At 49.7% G+C, this 20,644-nt stretch overlaps 2 protein-coding genes across 15 annotated transcripts; one reads left to right on the top strand and one right to left on the bottom strand.

Annotated features, from left to right (window-relative positions):
* The first annotated feature begins 543 nt into the window (after positions 1 to 543).
* On the top strand, positions 544 to 12,943 carry STRADA (STE20 related adaptor alpha). Of its 14 annotated transcripts, none has more exons than XM_030508960.1 (12): positions 544 to 604; positions 738 to 798; positions 2,059 to 2,116; positions 7,029 to 7,131; positions 7,658 to 7,779; positions 7,905 to 8,013; positions 8,101 to 8,224; positions 9,098 to 9,269; positions 9,934 to 10,038; positions 10,183 to 10,424; positions 11,117 to 11,159; positions 11,570 to 12,935. In XM_030508960.1, the coding sequence occupies exons 4-12, from the start codon at positions 7,080 to 7,082 to the stop codon at positions 11,720 to 11,722; spliced, it is 1,122 nt and encodes a 373-aa protein (XP_030364820.1). In that variant the 5' UTR covers positions 544 to 604; positions 738 to 798; positions 2,059 to 2,116; positions 7,029 to 7,079; the 3' UTR covers positions 11,723 to 12,935. The 14 variants fall into 14 exon arrangements, with proteins under 14 accessions (XP_030364820.1, XP_030364811.1, XP_030364809.1 ...); XM_030508951.1 differs by lacking the exon at positions 11,117 to 11,159 and adding an exon at positions 3,031 to 3,059 and having other exon boundaries at positions 550 to 604; positions 11,570 to 12,943; XM_030508949.1 differs by lacking the exon at positions 11,117 to 11,159 and adding an exon at positions 3,031 to 3,059 and having other exon boundaries at positions 550 to 604; positions 738 to 822; positions 11,570 to 12,943.
* Positions 12,944 to 14,272: 1,329 nt separating this feature from the next.
* On the bottom strand, positions 14,273 to 19,858 carry LOC115617903 (E3 ubiquitin-protein ligase RNF113A-like). The gene is made up of 10 exons (XM_030508946.1): positions 19,706 to 19,858; positions 19,472 to 19,548; positions 19,251 to 19,355; positions 17,789 to 17,896; positions 17,461 to 17,570; positions 17,153 to 17,259; positions 16,882 to 16,971; positions 15,596 to 15,689; positions 14,887 to 14,993; positions 14,273 to 14,411 (listed from the first exon to the last, which is right to left on the bottom strand). Exons 1-10 carry the CDS (start codon positions 19,803 to 19,805, stop codon positions 14,326 to 14,328), a joined length of 984 nt encoding a protein of 327 aa, XP_030364806.1. The 5' UTR covers positions 19,806 to 19,858; the 3' UTR covers positions 14,273 to 14,325.
* Between the last annotated feature and the right edge of the window lie 786 nt (positions 19,859 to 20,644).

The raw sequence follows: 20,644 nt of genomic DNA, 5'->3' as shown, positions 1-20,644 counted from the left end.
CAGTCACTGCCCTGATCCTGCTGCCACACTGGTGCTGATACAGGCCAGGATGCTGGTGGCTGCTTGGCTGCCTGGGCACAAGCTGCTCATGTTCAGCTCCGTCAATCAGCACCCCCAGGTCCTTTCCCAGGAGCAGTTTCCAGCCTCTGCCCCAAGCCTGGAGCGTTGCAGGGGGTTGTTGTGACCCAAATGCAGGACCCAGCACTTTGCCTTGTTGAACCTCATCCCACTGGCCGCAGCCCATGGATCCAGCCTGTCCAGATCCCTCTGCAGAGCCTTTCTATCCTCCAGCAGATCAACTCTCCCAGCCAAGTTCACTGAAGATGCCCTCACCCAGATCATCAACGAAGCTATCAAACATAGAGGACGGGCGGCCATGGAGCACTCCCCGCCCGTGCTGGAGCCGGTGCAGCCGCAGCGCCGCGGGCTCAGCCCCGCCTGCTCTCTCAGCGACCCAACATGGCGCCGGCCCCTTCCCGCCGCCTCAGGGAGCCTCAGCAGGCGACGTCACGCGCGCGCCGCGCCTCGCGTCACGTGGCGGCGTGCTGGCGTCACACGCGCGGCGTCTCCTGCCGGTGAGCGGCGGCCGCAGCCTGAGGCGCGGGTGAGGCGGCGGGGGGGGTGTCCCGCTGCGGGCCCCGGTCCGCGCCCCGCTGGGCCTAGCCGGGGGTGCGGGGCCGCCGGGAAGCGGGGGGGTGAGGGTCGGCGCTCGGGGTGACGCGCTGTTGTGCCCGCAGGTTGCCCGTCCTTTCCCGAGCTGCGTGTGGTAACAGTAACGCGGATTCCATGTCTTTTCTTGTAAGTAAACCCGAACGGATTAGGGTGAGTGTTGAACATCTTCCAGCTTCCCTCTGGCGCCGGCGTGTCGGGACAGAGCCTTGCGCTTGTGCGGAGGGGCTGCGGCGGGGCCGCCCTCCTGGAAAGCACCTTAAAACGGCGTTAAAACGTGCCCGGTATCGGTGGGGCAGCTGCGTGCTGGTTAAAAACCCTGTGCTGAGGGATTCATACATGATCTCCTCTGTATTCCGTGCGAGGGGCTTGTAACGGGCGTTGTGATGAAGAGAAAGTGCGGTGATGCTGGTTGCTTCCTGCCTTGCTATAAGAAGTTACCACCTCTCCGTGTCCCCCAGCGACAGCTTCTGGTTTTTAGCCTAAACTTAACCCTTAACTAAACACGACAACTGCGTTTAATCCTGCGTTTTTAAGCGAGGAAGTTTCATGTGAGAGAACTGGTCTTAACGCCTTCAAATGGTGGTGTTAGATCTAAGGTTTGAGTCATTGTCACGTAAAGACTTGTTGGTGCTTTCTAGGACTGGCTTCCCTCGCACTGAACAGCATGAGCTGGATTTCTTCAGTTATTTTACCAGTTAGACAACCTCTAACATGGCAGTGTTTGCAATTGCTTATTTAATGCTAAATGGTCAGCACTCTGCAAGCCTAAAATTGCATCTTCTGTAGCGTGTTACGTCTGTATGTATGTCTATTTCCCTTTGAATCACAGAGCTGAATAGAGTGGTAGAAACATTCCTCTGCATGACCTAATGCTTGCTGCCAATTTAAAGCATGAATTCTGCAGAAAAACAACTTTAACATATTTCTCTTCTAATTTTGCATTCAGTCAATAAGATATATAACCAAAAAACATCTAAGACATCACCTCACTGTAAATAATTGAAGCATTTTTTACATCTGTTGAAACCAACCAGCTTCTATGTGGCTATTTAAGCGAGTTGCAGCATGCTTATTGGTTTTGCTGTGTGTGCATGTATAAAGGTTCCTGTTTGAACATTATAAATGATGTTACCTGTTGTTGTAAGTGCATGTTGGTCAGGAAGAGCAGTAGTTGTTAGTTGTTGGGTGCATGCCATCGAAGTGGCACAAGAAGAGAATATCCTTGTCTAAAGTAAGGCTGGAACTCTGATGTTGCAGCTAGTCGGTTTGAGACCACAGTAGAATCCTGAAAGTGTAGTGATTCTCTTTTTTTTGTTGGGGAGGTGGAAAAGAAACTTGTTTCTATATGGATTAACTAATGAACTGCTTTGGCTTTTCTTCTTTCAGCGGTGGGTGTCTGAAAAGTTCATTGTTGAGGGCTTAAGAGAGTTTGAACTGTTTGGAGGTAAGTTTTCCTCGCATTAACTGACATTGTTAGTAGTATTTTGGCTGCAAGGTCTGTTAATTTCATTGTAAATATGTATCTTAACAGTAGAATAATGAGTAACTCTTGTTGTAGCACCAGAGGTGGTTATTTGAGCAGGGGAAGCACGTAAAGTTAATATGGAAGTGTCCAAGATCCAGCCTCATGCGGGTGGCAGCACTGTTGTCAGACCCTGCAGTCTGCATTTCTTAGCATAACCTACACAACCTTTTCCTATGCAAAGGATAGATTTGGGGGTTGGGAAGGTTAATGATCGTTTTCAGGGTGAAAATGGATTCTGATAACAACTCCCCAGTGTGCCCACAGGGAGCTGGTAGGTTCCTGTTCTACTTTGTGCATAACAAACCAGACTGCCCACTAGGCTGCAGAATTCCCGACTCATGACATGGAAGGAGGTCAGAGCATGGGAAGGGTGTCTGGATCTTGAGCTTCCAGGTGGAGTGGAAGAATTTTCACTACTTTAAATAAAGTTTGGATAGTTCTGTATTTAAGCAAAGCAGATATGTAATTTTTGAATGTGTTTAGAGGTATGAGAAAACAATTGTCACATTTATGTTGGGTATATGAACAGTAGCGCTTCATATACCAACTTATGTTGGGTGCATGAGCAGTAGCACTACTGGAATCCCTTTAATTCCCATACTTGTACTATAATTTGATTCCTCAAGGTCTTTTCCAAGCTAGTTGATTCTATTCTATGATTAGTTTCAGTGCTGCAACCTTATGTGTGAATTAAATGTCTCTGTCCAACCCACCCCTGTATATATTTGGTATCAAGGAGTATCATGCAGGGTTATTTACTCACTTTTCCAGCTATATTTTGAATGGGTATCTGTTGAACACAACATGGTGAACAATTAATTTCTTTACTCCAGAGCAGCCTCCGGGTGACTCTCGGAGAAAAGTAAGTGACTTTTGCAGGCTGTGGTGCTGTGGTTCATTGCATGGAGATTATTCCTTGTGGAAGTTTGATTTTATGTTTTGTTTTTCTTTTTCTCTTAGTTAAATATTTCATCTCTATATTTAGCTCTACAAGTGTGGAAACAGGTTTCACCCTGGAGTGGAGATTTTGGTGTGTGGTTTTCAAACTATATGTGACAGGTCAAAACTTTAAACTTTATGTCTTGGATTTGTATTGGTGTCATTGTTTCCCTTCCCCTCAGCGCCCCGAGGGTTTGAGTTATTTAGATCTCATTCTTCAGAGATGCTTATATCTCTGTTTTAGAATAAAAGGAAGAGGTTAATTTACGGGACTTCTGTGTTGGAGCGAGGCCAGAGGAGGCCCCGGAGCTGCTGCGAGGGCTGGAGCAGCTCTGCTCTGGATCCAGGCTGAGAGAGCTGGGCTGGGGCAGCCTGGAGAAGAGAAGGCTCCTGAAGGGGAGACCTTAGAGCAGCTCCAGCGCCTAAAGGGGCTACAGGAAACCTGGAGAGGGGCTTTGGACAAGGGCCTGTAGGGACAGGCCAAGGGGAATGGCTTTAACCTGCCAGAGGGGAGATTGAGATGAGCTCTGAGGCAGAAGCTCTTCCCTGTGAGGGTGCTGAGGCGCTGGCACAGACTTTTCCCAGAGAAGCTGTGGCTGCCCCATCCCTGGCAGTGTTCAAGGCCAGGTTGGACACAGGGGCTTGGAGCAACCTGCTCTAGTGGAAGGTGTCCCTGCCTGTGGCAGGGGGTTGGAACTGGGTGAGCTTTAAGGTCCCTTCCAACCCAAACCATTCCATGATTTTACGATTCTGAAAACTAGGCCCAAGAAAGTTTGTTGGCCATTCAAAGCCAGTGTTCCCTTCTGAACACACTGATCCCGATTTCCTTTCTGTTCCCTGTAGAGCAGCCACAACACAGGCTCCGACATCAAAACCAAACACCACACAAGTTTGAGGTTGACTTTACCTCCTGTTGTCTGCTTGTCTTCAGAGCCAATTCCATGCACACATAGAGAGTTTTGCCTCTTAAAAACTAAAATCACCAGCAAACATGGAATGTTTGTTCAAAAAGGGCAGGTGGAAACTTCACCTGGATGCTTTTTGTTCCGCAGGCCCTGATCACACGCAGTCTGGTTCATAGTGAGCAATGCTCATGGAATAACACAACTTCTGATGGAATGGATTTGTCTAAATGATTTCCCACCTCCCCACAGCATATAGAAACACTTCTGTGTGCAGGTGTTGCTCTAGCGCAAGCTAATTACAAACACAAATTAAGTAGGATTCGATTCTGTCAGTTCAAGCTGCTTACAATTGATTTTTGTGCCAGTGGCTGTCATTTGCGGGCACAAAGAAAGCAGAAAATGTGAGATGTATATGGAGTGTTTTGTATAAAGTCAAGTAAATTCACACCTTGTATCAAATTGCTGAGCATTAGACATATGCTGGGCTGGAAGCAAATTTTGATTAGCATCTGTTCTGCTTTTGTTCAAGTATTCACTTGGGGTTTGGACACTTTTGCAGTGGTATTGCTGACTCTCAGTTTGATTTTTACTTTAAATAAAAGCTTGTTTTTCTCCAGCAGGGCTGTAGAAAAAGGTAGAGCATTTGGGAAGAGGGGTGGGAGGAAAAGTTTTGTTGCTTATGCTGGAAGTGAGTGAGGGAATGAGGGAGGTGGACAGGAAGGCAGCAGAACAAAACCAATGTTCCCTGTTCCTAACTCAGATGAATGGCATTTGGCAAATGCAGATCCTTGCTGGCATCAGCTAATCGATTGTCTTATGGCATTTAGGGCAAGAGTTGTCTTTCAAAGATCAATTTCCTTCAATCTATCTCAAATTAAAATCAGATCAACAAGCTGGAAAGCCCTTAATGAATGTCAGCCCATAGAGCTACTCATTCGCGACTTCATTTTGCAGCTGCTTTTGCTTTTGACCATACACCAAAAGTTGTCCTGTGTGAAACCACCAAGGAGCTTTTTTGCAGTATTTCATAAATGACATTTCAGTTTAACTTGTTTTGTGTGTTTTTAAACTCTTGTATGATGTTGATAAATTGCTGGTAGAGCTCCTTTTGCATTAACTCTCAGTTCTTGGTCACTGCTAACATGAAGAGAGGTGAGTGATGACCTCTGATGTACTGGAAGGCACTTAAAAAGGGAGTTTATGGTATTTTTCCATTACTGCTGAAATTACACCATTAATAGTATTAAATTTAAGTTATTTTGCATCTGTTTTGTTGGCTTATGCTCTATCTGGAGTGGACTTTACTAAAGGAAGCCACTTACATATCACTGCGTGTTTCACCAGCTGTCACTGCTCCATCACGCTGCTTAGCAGAGCCTCCTGCTTTCATTTCTTTGGTGGTGCCTTTCTGCTTCAGAGGTTTCCATCTGCCTGTGTGTCTCTCCTGGCAATCTTGCTGTTGACAGGACTGTGTGGAAGAAGTAATGAATGCTACAGTTGAGATCAGAATTGACAGGCTGCTTTAACACAAGTTTGAAATCCTGAATGGAAAGTTGCTGCTGCCTGTTCTCAGCCAAGGAACAGCACTTGGGAAGCATTAGAGCTAGCATGAAGGATTTGGGACTGCTGAGATCTCTGGGGTTAGCTACCCTGGAGCAGGACTGAGTTGCTGTGCTGGAGTTGTTTGAGCTGAAGTTACACAATAGCTCTGTTCACAAATCCCTTAACTGAAAAATACCCATTTTAAAGGTAGGCAGAGAGGGGTAAAATGTTGCTGTTCAATGTCAGTTGAAAAGGTGGAACTTGGGAGGTGTCACTGTTAGTTTACTCCCAAAGTATACTTGGGGACACAAAGGTAGTTTATGGCAAATTCATATCTGTGCTCATCACACTCCATTTACCCTCGACCAAGTGTAGAACAGCAAGTTCCCTGTTTTTCAGCTGTGATGTTTCCATCTTTCAGTGATGGAAAAAAAGAGCATTTGCTGTCACTGTAGGAAAATGCACAAGCCTTTTCTGCTTCATGTACCTTGAGAAAAGGTCTGATAAAGGGCATCTGCAGTTGAAGAAGAATGAGGTGGAAGAAATGAGCTGGAGTTCCAAATGTCAGGAGGAGTTAATGTGCTGGAAATTGGAGATAACTGTATCTGATTTTAGGCACTGAAAAAATTTGGATCTCCATTAGGATGCTCTTCTTGTGACTTTGGAAATTTGAGGGAGTTGGAAGTGATCATGGAACTTGCAAGAACACTGAAGTTTGTCTTCTGCAGAATCCTGCTTGGAAAGATTTATGTGCATATAAATACAGGAGGGAGCTTGATGTCAGCTGTAGTGAGGAAAGGTGGCAGCTTGGAGGCTGCTTCCCCACGTGGTGTGGGGTCTTCTCTTTTGTTCTTTTCTCCTGTAAGCACTAATGCTTCGCAGTTAAGTTGGTTTCTCTTTCATTTGGTGCTTCTCTCTTCATGTGTGATCTTCATATCTTGAGCTAAGTTGGTTCATCCCTTCTGCTGTTCAGCTGAGCAGCTTCACCTGCACTGCTCTTACCACCGATGAGCAGCTGGACAGCAGAAGCCTGTTCCTGCAGCCAGGAATCCTCTGCCATGGTGCAGAGCAGTGCTGTAAACAAGCTTTCCTTTGGCCTTTGCTCAGGCAGCAGGAGGGTGGCACAGAAACTTGTAATTGATGGCAGAAAGGTAGTTACTATAAGCAGTCTTGGGGAGTAATAATTGGCTTTATCCAAATGTTCCTTAAGAAATTGTATGGTTACATATTTTAAAACACAGATGTCTGGATCTTCTGAAATGAGGCATCTCCTGGATTTCAATTGATAAATAACTGCTTACAATGATTTGAACAGCTGTTAAATTTCCTTCTGTATTCAGTAGTACCTTACTATTTTGAAGTGTGTGGTAATCTAAGGAGCAGATGGTTTTTCCAGCGTGTGATCTTCACTCCTCTTGACCCGACTTCATGGTTTCTTTCCCCAGACAAATGAGGCGAGCTCCGAGTCGATAGCTCCTTCCCCTAAAAGGGACACCATGAACAACTTCCAACCAGACAGCAGCTGTTACGAGTTGCTCACTATCATAGGTAATACTGCTACTCCTGGGCTGGAGGATCACAACTCTGCTTACAAAGAACAGAACTTCGGCAAATTTTTTGGCCTTTTCTTGATCAGTTGCTTATTTTTTGACATTAGATACTTGTCATCTTTGATTGTAAAATCGTTTTGATAAAAGATGAGCTGCCAATCCTAAAGGCTTTCAGCTGGAAGAGGCAAGTGATGGGTTAATGACACTGAATGTAAAGTACAGAGTCAGCAGAAGCAGCCTGAAACTTGTCCCTGTCCTTGGTAGGGCTGTAGCCTAATCATTTCATTACTACCTCAGTTCTGAACTTGAAAGACAGGGTGATATTGCAGGTTAGGACAATTTCCCTCACTGGGATACATGCCAAGGAAGGTAGTATCTTTTGGAACAGTTACTCTTTTTCACAAGGCAAAAAATAGTTCCAGTAAATGAGTGTAAAGATTATTTAAGGGTCAAGGACTGGAGGAGTTCTCCAGAAGTATGCAGCTCCAGAAGTACTGCTGAAACTTTAATGCCTTCTCTTTCAGGCAGAGGGTTTGAAGACTTGATGGTTGTGAACCTGGCCAAGTATAAACCCACAGGAGAGTATGTCACAGTCAGAAGAGTGAACTTGGAGGCCTGCACAAATGAAATGGTCACATTCTTGCAGGTAACATGAATCCACGAATACCATAATGCAAGTTTGGGAGAGGACAGACAGCAAGAGCAGTGCTTATCAGTGCTGTATTTGTATTTCTGCATTTACTAAATGGAGTTAAAATATGTTCATTTTAGGGGGAACTTCATGTTTCCAAGCTCTTCAACCACCCTAACATCGTGCCATACAAAGCAACTTTCATAGCTGACAATGAGCTGTGGGTGGTGACGTCTTTCATGGCCTATGGTAGGTGAAGAGGGACTACCTTTGTCTGATCATCATATCTTTGGGGCTTTTTTCTGACCAATTAAGAGGTGTTTTGTTTCTTTTTAGGTTCTGCAAAAGATTTAATCTGTACCCATTTTATGGATGGGATGAGTGAACTGGCCATCGCATATATCCTCCAAGGCGTATTGAAAGCACTTGACTACATCCACCATATGGGCTATGTACATAGGTATTTAAAAATAGGGGGGATCCATTTTCCTTCTGTTGGAAGTTCTCAGAAGCACTCCTCATTGTTAGAGCAGAGTGGGTAGTTGAAGAGATGCTGGATGCATTACCAAGTTCTGTATCACTTTGCTGTTGGAGCAAGTCAGTGTCATATGGGAAATTGCATCCTTGATCTTACTAAACTGCATGAAAGTGTCACTGTAGAACAAGCTTATCCCAAAGATAAGTTTGTTATATATGATAAGCTGAGTATCTAAAATCACACTGCAGCTCCTTTTTGCAGCTTGACTTGTTAAGGCTCTGTTTGGCTGCTACTGGTAGTCTCCAAATTGAGACTCACAGTGGTAGGGGGGATTTGCCCTCTTACTGTGGAAGGTCCTGGGTCTGTAACCTTTAGCCTTGCATTTCTCTTTACCACAAAAACATTCTTTGGGATCCTGCAGGTCCCAAAGTGGGTGAATAGAGTCGTGTTAATGGTTGTAGAAGTGGTTTTGAGCAGCATTCAGGGTGGTCATTGGGAGTCCGTGTACTGTCCTGTGCGGTGCAGTGAAATAGGCTTTTAGCCTTTCCCTAGGTGCTCACCTAGGATGAATTTCTGTTTAGTACTACAACAATCTCTTTCTAGATCACTATCTCGGCATAGTTCTCCTCTTATACATCCCTCTTTTGTACGTTTCAGATGCTGAAAGTTGTAGGTTATTACTGGTTGCTACTTCTATTGTATGTACTGCAAAAGAAATCCAGCTTACTTACACCTGTCTTAAATCCTCTGCAGTGCCCTTCTGCACTAAGTCTTCTAGAAAGGAAGGACGATATTCCTGTAAGGAACATCACTCCTCTGAAGCCAGAGAAGCTGACTGCTTTTACTCTTTTCCAGGAGTGTCAAAGCCAGCCATATCCTGATCTCTGTGGATGGGAAGGTTTACCTCTCTGGCCTGCGCAGTAATCTCAGTATGATCAACCATGGGCAGCGACTCAAAGTTGTTCATGACTTCCCCAAGTACAGCATCAAAGTCCTGCCTTGGCTCAGCCCTGAAGTCTTGCAGCAGGTGTGTTTAAAAGAAAATACTACTTTTTTAGTGATATATAGTATTTCTGAGTGATTTTCTGAGTGCTTGTGGCATGTTTGGAGGGGGGGATGTGACAAAAGCTACTTTTCCTCATGATGAGCTCCACCCTTTTTACTTTAAAACCTGTGACCCTGGGAAGGGGAAACCTGTATTCCTGTCAAAAGGGGCAATTGCTGAGGAGAAGCCCATGTTAGAACATTGTCTTTCCTCTCCCTCCAGGGGAAGGTGTGCAAATACAAGGAAAAGGGAGAGGCTACAGGAAACAGATTTGGGGTGGGCACAGGGTGAGTGGGTAGAATTTTATCTGATCTATTTGACCAGAGTTTTCCTGTAGGTACCTCTGCAGATTTTCCCCACTAGCTATGGGAATCCCATTATCTGTGGGAATTTCCCATCAAAGTATTACATTAGATGGCAGCTACCCTTAGGTACATGCCATCCCCATCAGCTACTAGGTGATTTCAGTTAAATACATGTTGCTTTTGACTGTGTTTTAACAAACACCAACCCACCACCACAATAAACAAGCTTAGGTGGGGGTTGTACTGTTCCTGCTCCAAGCCTCTGGGTTTGCTCTTCTGCATATGGAATCATGGATATTGCCGGTGCAATCACACAAGGCTAATTTTCCTTTTCCATCTAGAATCTCCAGGGGTACGATGCAAAATCTGACATCTACAGCATAGGGATAACAGCCTGTGAGCTGGCAAATGGCCATGTACCATTTAAAGACATGCCTTCTACTCAGGTAAGGTTTAAAAGCTGTTCCTTTCTCATCCTTCTTCCTGGCACATGGAACTGCTTTGCTGCACTGGGATGTGAAGACACACAGGTGTTGTCTGAATGGGAAATCCTACTGCATATGATGTTGTTTCTGTCCCTGCTGTTCCAGATGCTGTTGGAGAAGCTGAATGGAACTGTTCCCTGCCTGCTCGACACCACCACAATTCCTGCTGATGAGCTGACCATGAAGACCTCCCGTTCGAGTGCTAATTATGGGATGGGTGAGAACATGGCTGTCAGCAACGTGAGAGCAGCCAATGGAGAGCCAACCCTGCACCCTTATCTTCGGACCTTCTCCACCTGCTTCCATAACTTCGTAGAGCAGTGCCTCCAGCGGAACCCCGACTTCAGGTAAAGCCAGGGGAAAGCAGCTTCACAGACTGCGCTATTCCAGGGCTGCTTAAACCATGAGAGCCAGCAGAGGTGGTTTGAGGTTTTCATTCCCAAAGTGGAATGGAGTGAGGATGTGCTCTGTACATTGAGAGGAGCAGTCCAAGCATGTAAAACAAGAGCAGTGTTAATACTTCGAGCACTTTCTATAAGTGCCCATGATTCAAGATTCTATAAGAGAACCTGAAGAACTACTTCGCAGCCTGCTGTGAGGGGTAGAGTGGTGCTAGATGGCAGGAAAATAAACTGAACAACTTGAATTTCTGGTCCCTGTGGGACTGTTTAGCTGGTTTCTGTCACTGCCAATGTCTGCTGTTCAGCCAGCAGAGGTGACAAGGGGAGGTGATCAAGGACTGTATTTTCATCTGTAGTGAGCCTGAAGCTGCCCTTCTCCATGACAAACCTCTCCAGCACACCTCCCTGTTCAGAAACTTGACCAAATGTTGGGGTGTGCACGTCAGTAACTTGTGCAGGTGCTGGCATGAAACATGTCAGCATAAACAGTGCTTGTTACAAAAGGGAAACATCTATAGCTGAGAAGTGAGAGAGGCAGGGCAGGAAGGACCCTGCTCTCTTCTCCCACTACCACTCCCTAACTTTCAATACTGACATGTTTTCTTGTGTACTTACTTGATCCTCACTCCCTTCCACAGGCCGAGCGCTGGCACTCTGCTGAACCACCCCTTTTTCAAGCAGGTAAGGAACTTGTTCACCTGGCAGATAAAGAACAGTGCCTTTTCTGTAGTTGTTTTGCTGTCACTGAACCTGAGCAAGGGGGTAAAGTCGAGTTGCTGAGTTTCCTGTGATCTGAAAGGATTAGATTAGTTAGGTGAGTAACTGTAGTGCAGTTTGATCCTCCCATTCTCCTGGGAGGTGGATGGGCTGTTCTCAAAGTCCTTACCTGACCAGAGGATGTAAACCTGCCTGTCCTGTACACCGGAACAGTTGTCACCCTGAGGGTTAGGGCAGTCCTAACCTTGGTCCTTAATGAGACCAGACTGAGGTGACCTGGGCCTTGCTTCTGCCTATACCCACGTTGGTGCTGGGGTGTGATGTGGCAGCGTGGGGAGGCAGCTCAGCACCTCAGTTCTCTCCTGTGTGTGCAGATCAAGCGCCGCGCTTCCGAAGCACTCCCCGAACTTCTGCGCCCTGTCACCCCAATCACCAACTTGGAAGGAACAAGGCCTCAGGATCCCAGTGGCATTTTTGGGCTGGTATCAAACCTGGAGCAGCTGGATGTGGATGACTGGGAATTCTAGAGAAACAGGGACTACGCCTGGTTCTGGAGGAGCTTTCTGGACATTGTAATTTATTGGTTGTGCTCATAAAAGGTGATGAATGTTACACACAGAAGAGTTTACAGGTCCTTGGGAAGGAACTTCAGCTGCCTGTTTACTTACGAAGTAGCCTGGAAACAAATGGACAGACCCGAGCTGGAAAAGGATCAGCCCCAAGGAGCTGTGGAGTCCTCCGGATGGTGCTGTGCCCAGAGCTCCAGTTGTTACAGCTGAGCACTGGTAGATCACGCGAGTGGGTTGAGTGGGTCTCTGTAGTTATGGTCTCTGTTGATGTGTTTCTAAAAATCACTGGCTTCCTCATATCACAGTTGAAGGCTGCACGTCCCTACCCTCTTTGGTTCTTTCTCCTTTAAGGTGCCTTAGAGTTACAGGGAGGTGGGCAGCTCTTAGTTGGAGGCATTCTTAGAGCTCCTCAGAGTTGTCACAGGGTAAGTTTTGACAGTGGGGGGAAAAAAAGGGATGATGTTCTTAAATTTAGTTCCTGCTTTGAGGTGGAAGATGTCCAGGCACAGGCACTGCACTGGGTGTTCTCTGCAGCACTGCATTCTTCTCTTCCAGTTCTGGAGTGCGCTTTTGAGGCTCCTCTTACTTGATCCCAAGCACTCTGAGTGCCAGACGGGGTGTTCCAGCCTCTCCTCCCAGGGCTGCCTGGGTCACCAGCCCAAGTGTACCCCTTTACAATGCACCAGCTTTCTTAACCCCCAGCACATCCAGCTGAGCCTCCCGTTAGCTGGGCTGGTTTCACAGCACCAGCCACTCGCACCAGCTTGTTCTCAGTGACTGACCCTGGCACACAGGAAAACTAAGTTGATTTTCATGCAGAATTCTCCTGCTCACAACTCTTTGAACATAATGTACAGAATTCTCTTCAGCCTTCCATTACCATTGCTGTTCTGCCCTCCCTGACTGACTGACAGGTAAAAGCGTGGCTCCCCTTGATTCATGGCTGTGTGACTCTGCCCTGCTCTTGCAGCAGCGCTTCCCCTTCCATGGAGTTGGGTTTTGGAGGTGTAGTTAAGGCTTTTAGTTTGACCTTTCCAAGGACCATGGGTGTTGGAGGTGGAGCAGTGGTGCTGGCCACGGGTCCTTCTTGTGTTTATAACCTGTACTTGAACCCAGATAAAGTTTGTTACTCTAGTTTTTTGCCAAAACAAATAAACTATTTCTGAAGTTGTTTTTTAAGTCTGCTGTCTCTGGAAGATGATGGAGGGGATCACAAATGATGGCACAGGCTCTTCTTGTGCCCTTCATTTCATACAGCTCAACCCAGGGAGTTCCAACTGCCTCCACGGTTCAGAAATGTGTTTCAAGTAAAGCAAGAAGCTGCTCTTAACAGTTGAGTTCATTCTCCCAGAGCTGGGGCATTTGTAAGAGCAGGTTACAAGAGACAGGCCAGGCCCCTCCTCCTTCCTCCCCCTGATCAGCTTTGGCTCCCGATTTATTATAGCTTCTGAAAATCCTTATCCCTCTCTCCCAAGCCTGGTCAGGGACTGAACTGCACATGATGGCTCCGTATAAAACCCTGCAGCCTGAAGGAGTGATGGGCTGGGGGACATGGGCTTTCCTCAGGGAGGAGAGATGGCTCACGATTGAAGAGGTGTGTTGCGCAGTGGAGTTCAAAGCCTCCCCTGAATGCTCTTAGGAACCAAGAGGAAAACACTGAGCTGGAGTAAAGCACAGAATCCCAGCCTGATTTGGCTTGAAGGGTCTTTAACCTCATCCAGTCCCAACCCCTGCCACGGGCAGGGACACCTTCCACTAGAGCAGGTTGCTCCAAGCCCCTGTGTCCAACCTGGCCTTGAACACTGCCAGGGATGGGGCAGCCACAGCTTCTCTGGGCACCCTGTGCCAGCGCCTCAGCACCCTCACAGGGAAGAGCTTCTGCCTCAGAGCTCATCTCAGTCTCCCCTCTGGCAGGTTAAAGCCATTCCCCCTTGTCCTGTCCCTACAGGCCCTTGTCCAAAGCCCCTCTCCAGGTTTCCTGCAGCCCCTTTAGGCACTGGAGCTGCTCCAAAGTCTCCCCAGAGCCTTCTCCAGGCTGCCCCAGCCCAGCTCTCTCAGCCTGTCTTCAATCCCAAATAACTGCAGCACTCCACTCTGCTGTCCTGGGTTTGCATTTTTAGGGTGAAGGATGAACAAGCTGCTCTTTCTCATCCCTTTCCATGCTTTCAGCTTGCTCCATGCTCAAAGATTACAGACTTCAGTTAACTGAGAGGAGTTTGATGCTTAAACAGCAGCAGGAAACAAGCAGGATCAGTGCAAAGTTAGGAGTGAACCAGCAGCACCTGGGTCAAAAAGAGACTGGATGCTGCCTTTACCACCTCCTGCCCCTGGGCCACCACAGCCAGTGGTACTCAGCCCCTCACCTTACCTGGTCCTTTTCATACCTTCACAGAGCAGCAAGCCAGGAGTCCAGCACAGTGAGGATGTGAGGACACTTGGAGTAGCTACCTGCTGCTTGATACACAAGCACTGCCTGCTGCTGGCCCCAAGGCAATTGCTGTGAGCTGGTTTTTGTGTCCCATGAAAGCTTTATTCAGGTAGATACAAAACAGGGGGCTCTGCTATTGAGGATCCTCGCCATGCTCTGAATGCTGCTGCTCTTCCTCTTCCTCCTCTGCTTTGTGTTTTTCCAATTTTGCCATGAGCTCTGAAAAACACGAATGGGCAGGATGAGACTCAGGAGCAGGGGCTGTCCCATGCCAGGATGGGTGCCCAGGTCCTGGCAACACCCATCTCCACACGAACCAGGCCAGCTTCCTACAACCACTCACAGACAGAGCGGCTCAGCTGGGAGCTGCCACTGGCTCCTGCAGCCCCAGCATCAGAGGTTACAGTCTGAGCATCCAGTGGTGCACGCCTGACCAGGCGAGCTGCTGCTCTCACAGCACATCCCTCACCAGGGGTCCTGCTTCCCAGGTTCCCCATCTGGGCAAGTGCAGATGCTCATTTTGCACCTACGGAGCCACCCAGACCATGATTTAGTATCCCCTGGCACTCAGGCAAGCTCTGCTGGCAGCCAAGGGCTGGGAGCTCCAGGCCCAATCCCAAGATGATCCACCAGAAGCTGGTGCTGCTGCTCTGGCTGCTTCCCTGGAAGCTGCCACTCTCCCCCCATGGGTTACCTTTTGCTGGGTTGAAGACTCCATTGGTTTGCTTGTCACACACGTAGCAGCGCTGGGATTTGCGGTAGTGTTGGAGGGCACAGCTCTCACAGAAGTAGTGCCTGCACCTGGGAGGAGACACAGAAGCCACTGCAAGTCACCACAGACGATCACTGTGCCCAGGAGTTAGACATTATTGACTACACAGCCCAGGGAATGCAAAACCAGCTGCATGTAGAGCTCCCGCTGCATCATGGTCCCCAGGAAAGATGTTGTGGTGCTGTTCCACTGATGTGATGGCACAGAACCACCAGTGAGCTCCTCCAGACACCAGGTACCCAGCAAGAGAGCCAGCAGCATGGGAGAGGGCTGGCAGTGCAGCCTGCTCCTCATCCTCACAAGCTCTCAGCCTCCCCATGCTTCTGTGTCTCTGCTCACACAATGCAGTGTGCCACTGTGTCCAGGAGGAATGAAGGCAGGAAAACAAAAGGAGAAAGATGGAAGCATCTGGTGCCTGGACAACAAAGGCTTGAGGTCCCTTCCAAGGAGATGCTCCACTTGCAGACTTCCTGGTTACCAGAGGATTCCCACCCACAGAAAGCCCTGGCAGACAAGCAGCAGGTTCCACCCACCAGCCTGTGCCACTGTTTGTATTTGCCTCGACAGTGAATGACTCATGAAGTGGCTCGACAGCAGACACACTGCTCCTCCTGCCAAACCCACCACTCACTTGGTGACCACGGGGTTCTTGAAGGAACTTCTGCAGATGAAGCATTTGAAAGGCATATCCTCCTCATCGCTGCTCACCTCATAGTTTTCCTCATCTGCAGAAGACAGAGTTAACCAGACTGGAGCAAGAGCAGAGGCAGCCAGAGCAGCCCATGCGTGGGGCATGAAATATTAACTGCAGGGAGAGTGCAGCCGGTGGGATTAAATCTGTGCTGGAGCTCTGGCATCTGGGTGCTGCTGATGTCAGTAACACACGTGGGACTGAGATATAATTGGGTCTAATGAGCCAGCTTGCTTGTTGCTCATCTCACAGGAGCAAATTCTTTTCTCCCTCACCCACTCACTGCTATAAGGAGCAATATCCTCCAGCCTCCTCCTTTTTAACTTAGATTTTCTTCCAAAGCAGCTGCCACCAAACTCTGTCACCAACTGAGCAGAGAACACCCTTTCCCCCACCACTGCACAGTGGTTTATGAGCTTTGGGCCACAGCTATGGACACTGAATCATAGAATCAACCAGGTTGGAAAAGGACCTTTAAGATCATCCAGTCCAACCATTGCCCCAGGACTGCCAAGACCACCACTAACCCATGAGAAGTCAGGAAGAAGGGCAGCAAACAGCCAACATTCCTGTTTCCCTGTAAGAAATAACAACAGCATCCCACCTCCTGGGCACCTGGAGGGGCAGGAGATGGTCCCATCTCCCCAGCGCTCACTGCTGGGACCCATGCAACAGCAGCACTGTCCTTTTAGAGAGAGCCAGAGGAAATAATTCTCTCCGGTGGCACTTAGTGATTATCTGAAAGCAACAGATTTGCTCAGCACTGTCCCTGGGTACTGGCACTAAAGGTTATCCTGCAGCAGGGAGTTCCACAGCTTTGGAATAAAGAATCCTTTCTGTCTAATATTAATTCAACCCATGGCCCATGCAGTTTGAGACAGCAAAGGACCCATTTCATAGAATCCCAGACTGGTTTGTGTTGGAAGGGACCTTAAAGCTCCTCCAGCTCCAACCCCCTGCCACAGGCAGGGACACCTTCCACTAGAGCAGGTTGCTCCAAGCCCCTGTGTCCAACCTGGCCTTGAACACTGCCAGGGATGGGGCAGCCACAGCTTCTCTGGGCACCCTGTGCCAGCGCCTCAGCACCCTCACAGGGAAGAGCTTCTGCCTAAGATCTAATTCTTAGTGATCCAGCATCCCCAAAACACGCGCAGGGTGTGATGAAAGGCAGGACCCGGGAACCTCTTCCCTCGTGAGCTCAGGGTGAGCAGGGGCTGGTGCTGTACCATTGACTCCATAGCGGCCCTCGTCCAGCTCCCGCTCGATCTGCCAACCGTGCTTGTAGTCTGAGCGGTCGTGGAGGAACTTGCAGCTGTCTGAGGAGCACAAAGAAAGAGCAATGATGAGCAGTCAGGCTGTGCAGGGCAGGGGGACCAGGACACCTCCTGCAGGACAGCCTGAGCTCTGCCCAGCAGAAGGGGACACCTGGTTGCTTGGATCAGATCCCAGTGGACTGCTTGGATCAGGCCTGGAGCAGCACGTGTAGGATCTGCTCACCTCCAAAGCCACAGAAGCCAGTCTCTTTGTAGTCCTTGCAGATGTCGGGCTGATAGTCCCATCGCACCGTGGCCCTCAAGTGCTCTGGAGCTCGGATGGGTCCTTTTCTGAAAGGGTGGGAGAAGGCTCAGGCCGGCTCTGCAGCTGCAGTGGAGAAGGCCCCTGGGGGCCTGGTCAGAACCAGACACCAAACTCGTTAGAGAGAAGCTGGCAGTAACGGTGAAGTTCAGGCCCCACATGGGTGCTTTTAGGGATGGTGCCTGAGCCCCTCTGTGGTCCCAGTCCTCTTGAGGCTCACCCCAACCTACCTGACCATTCCTGAAGAGGCATTTCCCATGGATGTGTCCTTGGGCTTCACATATTTCTGGTAGTTGTTAATACCACGGTAAATTTTATCATCTTCCTTTCCTCTCAGCTCCTAAGAAAACAAGAAGAAAGGTGATTAAAGATCAGGAAAGCTTCATAACATGGATTAGCTTTCACCACTCTGACACCAGATCTCCCTTCCCAGCCCTGCCATCCTTAATAGCAAATTCTTTGCACTCTTGGCTTCTCATATTTCCAGAGAGGAAGAGGAAATGAGGGATGTACCCCTGCTGCAGAGCACCAGCGCTTCACAGAGGAAGGCTCACTCACCTCCTGGATTTTCTGGCTGCGCTCGAAGATGGCCTGGGCATCTTTCTCCTTCTCTGTGTCCAGTTCATACACTGCTGTGGCTCCCATGTCTTCTGGGCCAACAGGTTTCTGCAAAGCAAGAAGAACTTGTGACAAGAGTGAAGAGAAAACCTGTACAAGACAGAGAGCTCCTTGGCTACCTGGTCACAGAGGAGGTACTGTGCATGGCCTGCTCTGCCTTCCACCAGCTTCTACAGTCCCTTAGAGAGAGCATCCCACGTGAGCTGGATCCAGCCTTGTGCTTGCAGAGGCCAGTGCTAATTCCCCACTGCTCCCAAGTTTTAGCCAGCAGAGTCAGGAAACACTTGGCCTTACTTTACTCCTTCACCCTCAGCTGGAAGCTGAACTCAGGTCTCCGATGTCCAACACTTCCATCATGAGACCACCCCACCTATACACAGGATGTCCTGTGACCTTTTAGCCCAGCTGTGGGTGGCTTACACTCAGCTTTAATACACTTTAAATCCGGTTTAGATTCCTCCTTAATGGACCAGACACCTATTCCCAGGTTTTATCTTCAGGAACAGCTGCACAGAAACTGAAGCAGAGTTACAGCCACCCTCAACTAAAACCAAATCCAACTGAGGTGCCAAAAGCTCCTGGAGCCCCAAAGCTGTTACCTCCTCCTGTTCCCTTCTCATGCCCTACAGCAAGGAGGGCTGACAACACACTGCCCCCCTTGGCAGCAAAGCACAAGGTTTTATTCATATTCATCTCTAATGTGACAAGGAGATCTTGGTCTGACCCTGCAGCTTTGACTGGGGACATTACTACCACTTTACATAGAGGCACAGAAGCAGATAGGTCTGAAGACGAATGTGTGTTGATACCTGCTTTTCATCCTGCTTATTTCCTGCCCAGGCTCATATTAATGGGCAAAACTTCACTGGATCAAGAGGAAAATCCAGTGGGAACAGCAATTTGAGCTATGCCCAAACCTACAGAGCTGATTGCACTCCAGATGTTAACAGGACACCCACAGCCATCAATCCCAAGGAAACAATGCCCTCTCTCTGTAGCTCTTACTGCACCACTAGTCACAAGGATAAAGATGGGTGCACCCCCTAAGTCACCCTGAATCCTCTGTGAAGGAAGATGGTCTAAACCCACAAACCCAGCAGTGAGGGAAACCTGATTCAAGAGCTCCCCCTCCTGTGCCATGTTGGGCAAGTCCAGCGGCATCTTGGGGCTTTAATTCCCCCCTCTAAGACAGAAAGGCCAACCTTCCATGGCCTCCTGAGGATGCAGGGGGGACTGGGAGAGTAAACCCAACCCCTGTCTATTAAGAGGGAAGGGACAGGGAGGCGCATCTATAGGTAGAAAAGAAGGAATGGCTGATCCCACATTGGCGGAGGCACATTCTCCACATCAAGCGTGGGATCTCCCAGTCCCACTCCCTCACACCCCAGAACCACATCCTTACCGCCGATCTTGTGGATTTATAAGTGACTCCGATCTCCTTTGCTGGATCCTCTTCGTCGCTGCTGCTCAGCGCATACTCCGGCCTCTCCTTCGTGCCCCTCCTGGTCTGAGGGGCAAGAACAGAGCGGGGATGAAGGGCAGAAAGCTCCGGCAGCGCCTCGCCTGAGCCTCCGCCTGGCTGATGCACTCGGATGGAGCAGTGCCCTGCCGTGGCTGCCTCACCTTCTGGATCATGGGGTTGGGGAGCTCCCGCCGCCGCTCCTTCCGCACCACCGTGCTGCCCTCCTCGCCGCTGCTCTCTGCGGGTAGAGCCGGGGTCAAACCTGCCCGCGGGGCGCTGCGGGCGGCCTCAGAGCCCGGGGGAAGAGCCCTTCACTCCCTTCACCCGCCGGACACCGGCACTCCGGGGTGGCGCCAGGCCCCGCTTCGCCTCCCGGGGTCCCCGCCAGGGCTCACCCCGCTCCTGGTCGCTGCTGGGCCTCTTGCGCCGGCCCCTGCCCGCGGCCGGGCCCCGCTTCTTGAACACGAAGCTGCACACAGCGGCCTCCTCCGCCATCTTGCGCCGCCGACCAGCTTCGTGGGCGCACGGCACGCACACGGCGCAGCGCCCCCTGCGGGACGGGAGGACCGGGCTCCCGCAGCGCTGCCCCGCGGCTCCTGTCCCGCGTCCCGCAGCAGAGCGGGGCCGGGGGGGCCGCGGCCCCATCCCCGTTACTCTCCTCCTTCTCCGGGGATGTCCGGCGTCGCCGTGGCAACGGGAGCCCCAGCTCTGAACCCACCCATCCTGCACCCCAAAGCGGGTGCTGGGGTGAGCTCCCGGCACCCCTGGGACCTTCCAGCCATCCAGCTCCAACCCCCTGCCACGGGCAGGGACACCTTCCACTAGAGCAGGTTGCTCCAAGCCCCTGTGTCCAACCTGGCCTTGAACACTGCCAGGGATGGGGCAGCCACAGCTTCTCTGGGCACCCTGTGCCAGCGCCTCAGCACCCTCACAGGGAAGAGCTTCTGCCTCAGAGCTCATCTCAGTCTCCCCTCTGGCAGGTTAAAGCCATTCCCCCTTGGCCTGTCCCAACAGGCCCTTGTCCAAAGCCCCTCTCCAGCTTTCCTGGAGCCCTTTAGGCGCTGGAGCTGCTCTAAAGCCTCCCCAGAGCCCAGCTAACTCCTTCCTGCAGGCTTCCCTCTCTGCCTGCCCTCATTTCAGGGCACCGTGGCGATGCCTTGGATGCTCTTCCCTGTGCCCAGATGGCCACTGGCTTTTGCAGCCCTGCTGGTCTCCTGCTGCGTGATACGTGTGACCATTCCCATCGCTAGGCATGGATCTGCTTGGCAACAGCTAATTTTATCAAGTCAAATTCCTCTTGTATTTGCTCTGGGTGGCAGCGAGCCTTTTCATCA

Source organism: Strigops habroptila, chromosome 19, assembly GCF_004027225.2.
Source record: "Strigops habroptila isolate Jane chromosome 19, bStrHab1.2.pri, whole genome shotgun sequence".
Classification (NCBI taxonomy): domain Eukaryota; kingdom Metazoa; phylum Chordata; class Aves; order Psittaciformes; family Psittacidae; genus Strigops; species Strigops habroptila.
This window is presented reverse-complemented; position numbering and strand designations above follow the sequence as displayed.

Excerpts from the sequence above, each read along its gene's own strand:
- LOC115617903 (XM_030508946.1), bottom strand. The coding sequence starts at position 19,805 with ATGGCGGAGGAGGCCGCTGTGTGCAGCTTCGTGTTCAAGAAGCGGGGC. Across the intron at positions 17,260-17,460 it reads GCCTCTTCAGGAATGGTCAG|AAAAGGACCCATCCGAGCTC; the intron begins GTAGGTTGGGGT and ends CCACCCTTTCAG. Across the intron at positions 15,690-16,881 it reads GGGCCGCTATGGAGTCAATG|ATGAGGAAAACTATGAGGTG; the intron begins GTACAGCACCAG and ends TGTCTTCTGCAG.
- STRADA (XM_030508949.1), top strand. The coding sequence starts at position 787 with ATGTCTTTTCTTGTAAGTAAACCCGAACGGATTAGG. Across the intron at positions 2,117-3,030 it reads AGAGTTTGAACTGTTTGGAG|AGCAGCCTCCGGGTGACTCT; the intron begins GTAAGTTTTCCT and ends TCTTTACTCCAG. Across the intron at positions 10,039-10,182 it reads AAGACATGCCTTCTACTCAG|ATGCTGTTGGAGAAGCTGAA; the intron begins GTAAGGTTTAAA and ends CTGCTGTTCCAG.